This window comes from Trichomycterus rosablanca, chromosome 10, assembly GCF_030014385.1.
Source record: "Trichomycterus rosablanca isolate fTriRos1 chromosome 10, fTriRos1.hap1, whole genome shotgun sequence".
Classification (NCBI taxonomy): Eukaryota; Metazoa; Chordata; class Actinopteri; order Siluriformes; family Trichomycteridae; genus Trichomycterus; species Trichomycterus rosablanca.
In genome coordinates, this window is record NC_085997.1 from 27,761,370 (window position 1) to 27,767,369 (window position 6,000).

Consider the following 6,000-nt stretch of genomic DNA (forward strand, 5'->3'; position numbering starts at 1 on the left):
TCTATCCATCTATCCATCTATCCATCTATCCATCCATCCATCCATCCATCCGTCCATCTGTCCATTCTTTTATTTTCATGTCTTTATGGAGCTTTAGATAAACTGGAAAATCAATTGAGACCAACGTCAGTGTCCAGCCTTCCAAATGCTCTTTTGACTGAATGGCCACAGATTCCCAGAGACATGCTTCAAAGTCTTATGAAAAGCCCTTTCTTCTTTTTTTATGAACAAATGATTGGTTGTTGTTATAACTGAAAAGATGTGGGATGTACAAGGGGATGTACAAGCTCATGGTCAGGTGTCCAAATACTTTTGGCCGTATAGTGTTTCTGTGTATATATATATATAAAGCTGATGTTTTTTACAGCTTTGTAATACTGCAATCTATAGCGAATTGCTGTAGCTGAGATGAGTGGGTAATTGGGCCCGTGGTTTACACTTTTGCTGCATCGACAGATAAAAAACAGCAGCCGTCTCTGGGACTTTGCCCAACACGAACTTTAAATAACCTGCTTTGGTCTTTTGGGCACATCTTAGGATCTGTGTATATTATTCCAGGGAGTTGTCCCAGTTTAGAGCTGTGTGATATCTGGGTTCCTCTGGCTGTCTTTGGACAAGGTGTCTGGGGTTTGATAAGAAGCCTGAGTGCAGATTAAAAAGCCATCATTCAAATGAAGTATTCAGAGTGGGTATTCGCTGTTTCACAGGCTGGGGTCAGGGACAAACAGGCTTTGATAGGAGCATTTTAAATCTCTGATTTGTCAGAAGTTTGGAGTAAACATAAATGCTGTCAGATGCAAAAAGACCTACTTGTGGATTTGAAAAATTACACAGAGATTTTACATCCCCGCTTACTCAAAGTAATTTCCCTACTGCTGAGATGATTTAGAGGGGAAGTGTATGCACACCATGTTCTCAGAGTGTGTTTTCCCATGGGATGAGTGTTGATTTAGAAAAGGCATAAAAAAACTCAAAAGATCCTTGATTGGCAATTTAAAGGGAATTCCAAGCACTAAGAATCTTGGCAAGATGGTATGATATAAAAATGTACCAGTAGAGAATGAATTATGTTGTAGGCATAGATCATACAAGTGTACAAAGTACAAAATGGTGGGGAGTGCTGTCTAATATGCCATTTTACATACATTACACCAATCAGCCATAACATTAAAACCACGTCCTTGTTTCTACACACACTGTCCATTTTATCAGCTCCACTTACCACATAAGAGCACTTTGTAGTTCTGCAATTACTGACTGTAGTCCATCTGTTTCTCTGCATGCTTTGTTAGCCCCCTTTCATGCTGTTCTTCAAAGGTCAGGACCACCACAAGACCACTACAGAGCAGGTATTATTTGGGTGGTGGATTATTCTCAGCACTGCAGTGACACTGACATGGTGGTGGTGTGTTAGTGTGTTTTGTGCTGGTATGAGTGGATAAGACACAGCAGCGCTGATGGAGTCTTTAAACACTTCACTGTCACTGCTGGACTGAGAATAGTCCACCAACCAAAAATATATCCAGCCAACAGCGCCCCTTGGGCAGCGTCCTGTGACCAATGATGAAGGTCTCGAAGATGACCGACTCAGACAGCAGCAATAGATGAGTGATCTTCTCTGACTTTACATCTACAAGGTGGACCAACTAGGTAGGAGTGTCTAATAGAGTGAACAGTGAGTGGACACAGTGTTTCAAAACTCCAGCAGCACTGCTGTGTCTGACCCACTCATATTAGCACAACACACACTAACACACCACCACCATGTCAGTGTCACTGCAGTGCTGAGAATGATCCACCACCTAAATAATACCTGCTCTGTAGTGGTCCTGTGGGGTCCTGACCATTGAAGAACAGAATGAAAGGGGGCTAACAAAGCATGCAGCGGAACATATGGACTACAGTCAGTAATTGTAGAACTACAAAGGGCTTCTATATGGTAAGTGGAGCTGATAAAATGGACAGTGAGTGTAGAAACAAGGAGGTTTAATACTATGGGCGTCAGTATGAAGTTGCTGCCATATTCTCTGCACTTCATACTTTTCTGTGGGAATTTTTGCCCATTCCACTAAAAGATGATTAGTAAGGTTATGCAGTCTGGTCATAACTGGCATTCCAGTTTATTTTGATGGTATTTATTGGAGTTGATGTAAGGGCGCTGTTCAAGCCTCTGTGATTCCTTTACACCAAACAGTCAAAACATTCTTTAGGTGTCTTCCTTTGTGCACAATGGGCCCTTCTAAAACTTCTATCACAGATCAAATTATATTAAGAATACATTTATATAATTGATTTTAATACACCTATTAGCAATAGTTGTGGCTGAGGCATGTGAGCATAATAATTAATGGTGTTGACATACTTTTTTTGCCTTACAATGTACCTCAGAAGTTAAATCTTAACACATAAAGTAAATCTGCATGAGAGTAATCATTAAAATGCAGTGAGATAACTCTTTATCACAGCACCTGTTAGTGGGTGGGATTTATTAGGCAGCAGGTGAACATTTTATCCTCAAAGTTGATGTGTTAGAGGCAGGAAAAATGGCCAAGCGTAAGGATTTGAGCGAGTTTCACAAGGGCCATATTGTGATGGCTAGACGACTGGGTCAGAGCATGTCCAAAACTGCAGATCTTGTGGGGTGTTCCCGGTCTGCAGTGGTCAGTAGGAAAACCGGTGGTAAACCGGCGACAGGGTCATGGCAAAGGCAAAGGGATAGCGGCCAAGGCAAAAATGGTTCAGGAATGGTTTGAGGAGCAGGGATCTAGTGGAGTCCATGCCTTGATGGGTCAGGGCAGCAAAAGGGGGACCAACACAATATTAGGAAGGTGGTCATAATGTTATGATCTGGTACTTTTTTTTTATCACTATTCTCCCTTTTTGTAGGTAGTAAAAAGTTGAATGCATTTGGCAATTTTATTAAAATTTGATGTACTAAATCTCTAATAGATAAATTGGAACCTTATTTTTATTATTAAACGTGAAATGTAAGACAATACAACATAAAACAAAACAGTCTGAGGTGCTGAATAATAAAGTCTTTGTTTCTTGGTATTCCTTCCTTTAGGTTCCAATCTCAACCTGGTGGTAATCAACACACCCATCTGAATATGCAACTCACCCATTCCAGAGTAAGGCTGGCGCTTGCTGATGTTCCCTGCACTCGTCTGGACCAGGGAACAGCCTTTCCTCCTCCTTCACGTCGTACCTGCTCTGTTCCCATCATCCCCTCTGTTCAGGCAACCAATCTGAAGGACGGTGTCGAGGATCAGGACGGTTCTGTGGTTATTTCTAAGAGTGCAGTTTCATCTAGCCATACTTTTCTAAATCCTAAGACAGATGAAGAGTCAGTGTTGAATTCGAGCCATTCCCTGGTGAGCTCTGTCATGCCGCATGCGCTCACTCGTTCCGAGTCTGCTCTGAGGGGCAAACACAAAAGCCTTGTCACTTACACGGGGCCACATACAGATCCCAACAGGGCGAAGACTGTTGTCTCTGTAACGGTACTAGGATCGGAGAAGCAGCCCTTGCACGGATCTACAAATTTGTCCAAATCGATGGGAAGAGTGGAACCTCGGCATGTACAGACGGCTAATGGAGAAAGACATGAGCATGGGACTGATGCGTTACTCACCAGGAGACAGAAAGACTGCCATGTGTCCCCTGAACTGAAAGATGTGTCTTGTCTCAAAAGCTGATTGGTTTGTCTGAATAACTGAATCCCACCTACACAAAATTGTGGATTCGAGTGAAAAACTCCTTTATTTTCACCCCCTACTGACACAATTCTACCTGCATTGTGGACTGAGAAGAGGACTTGTGTTGACAAAGTTCCAAACACTGGGTACCTAAAACACAATGTGAATAAATTATGAAATATAAAGACTGTGGATGGGATGTTGAATTGAAGAGGCATTAAAGAAAAAAAAAGATTTATATGCCACTATTTAACAAAACTTCTACTTAGAAACCAAACCGTGTGTCATCTCTATGTTGTTTATTGTAATAAAGAAAATATAATAGATGTCATAAATATATGTATGTCATATATGGAATATATATGACGTACACTGGGAAGAAAATAAAGATCCAGAATATAATAAACAATCTTTTTGTTTCCAACAACTGTGCCATCATGATAACCCTTTCTTTGACTTTATCATGGCTTGAGGACATTCAGGTAATTACAAGTTACAAAGTTTCTTACATTTACTTTGACTTTTATTTCATTGCAGAGAGGACGAACCTGAGATATTTCATGTTTTGTCTGGTCAGTGTCATTTCGTTTATTAATAAACATCCATTCCTGCATTTCAGGCCTGCAACACATTCCAAAAGTTGGGACAGTAAAGCATTTACCACTTTGTAATGTTGCTATTCCTTTTCACTACACTTAAAAGACGTTTTGGCACCGAGGATACCTGCAAACACGTCTTCCTGCAAACACATCTTAAGATGTGCAACAGTACGGGATCATCGTTGTCGCATTTTTTTGTTTCAAAATTCTCCACGCATTCTCTATTGGGGACAGGTCAGGACTGCCGGCAGGCCAGTCCAGTACCCGTACCCTCTTCTTCTGCAGCCATGCCTTTGTAATGTGTGCAGCATGTGGTTTTGCATTGTCTTGTTGAAAAATGCATGGACGTCCCTGGAAAAGACGACGTCTTGAAGGCAGCACATGTTGCTCTAAGATCTCAATGTACTTTTCTGCATTAATGCTGCCATCACAGAAGTGTAAATGACTTTTGCCAAGGGCACTGACACAGCCCCATACCATGACAGACCCTGGCTTTTGGACTTGTTGCTGATAACAGTCTGGATGGTCCTTTTCGTCTTTGGTCTATTTTTTCCAAAAAAGGGATTGCCTCCAAGCCCAGAGAAGTCGACGCCGCTTCTGGACATGATTAACATAAGGCTTCTTTTTTGCACACTAAAGTATTTAAGTGGCATTTGTGCATGTAAATTGTATTGTATTGGTATTGTAGTGCTTGACAAAGGTTTGCCAAAGTAATCCCTCACCCATGCGGTTATATCAGTTATTGTTGAGTGGTGGTTCTTGATGCAGTGTCGTCTGAGGATCGAAGATCACGGGTGTTCAGCTTAAGCTTGAGCCCTTGGCCTTTACGCACTGAAATTGCTCCTGATTCCTTGAATCATTTAATGATATTATGCACTGTAGAGGAAGAAATATGCAAATCCCTTCTAATCTTTCTTTGAGGAACATTGTTTAAACATTTCAATCATTTTCTCACGTATTTGTTGACAAACTGGAGATCCTCTGTCCATCTTTGCTCATCAAAGCCTTTCCTGGATGCTGCTTTTGTACCAAACCGTGATTACAATCAACTGTTGACATCACCTGTTTGGAATCACATCATTGTTTAGTTTTTCACTTCAATATTAGCCCCAAATTGCCCCTTTCCCAACTTTTTTTGGAACGTGTTGCAGGCCTGAAATGCAGGAATGGAGGTATATTAATAAATGAAATGAAGTTGAGCAGATAAAACATGAAATATCTCAGGTTCATCCTGTCTGCAATCAAATAAAAGTCAAAGTAAATGTGAGGAACACTGCATTATTTTATTTGCATTTTCCATACTGTCCCAACTGTCCCAACAGAGTGTATAAAACAATGACAGAGTTAATTCTTCAGTCCCTCTCTCTCATTCTGGACACACAGGTGTGTATTAACAGCAGTGACGGGCACAGAACTATGAAACGTGCCAATATTTGTATGACGGTCAGGAGTAACCCGCGCTGTCTCCATGGCAACCGAGAGCCGTGAAGTCAGATAGTCCTCGCAAGCTTGAGCTGCCCTGCAACCAGCGCAGGAGCCTGTCAGCAGATTTAATCATGTGCTTGTTTATCATCCTCAAAAGCAGCTCTCCCCTAATTAAACCCAGACTCATTATTTTGCATCAGCTAATTTGAAAAAGAAAGCGAAAAGTTTCTTAACTAGCTGATCTTCCATTTTTTTTCCAGGTGAGAATGTTTTTTTAG

General features: G+C 41.2%; 1 protein-coding gene across 1 annotated transcript in view; it reads left to right on the forward strand.

The window, feature by feature from the left end:
- Positions 1-4,125, forward strand: part of nrg3b (neuregulin 3b) — a 362,708-nt gene extending 358,583 nt beyond the window's left edge. Inside the window, exon 9 of the mRNA XM_063003063.1 lies at positions 3,068-4,125. Coding sequence (XP_062859133.1) covers positions 3,068-3,698 — 631 coding nt within the window. The 3' untranslated portion in view covers positions 3,699-4,125. The remainder of the gene's footprint in view (positions 1-3,067) is intronic.
- The last annotated feature ends 1,875 nt before the right edge of the window (positions 4,126-6,000 follow it).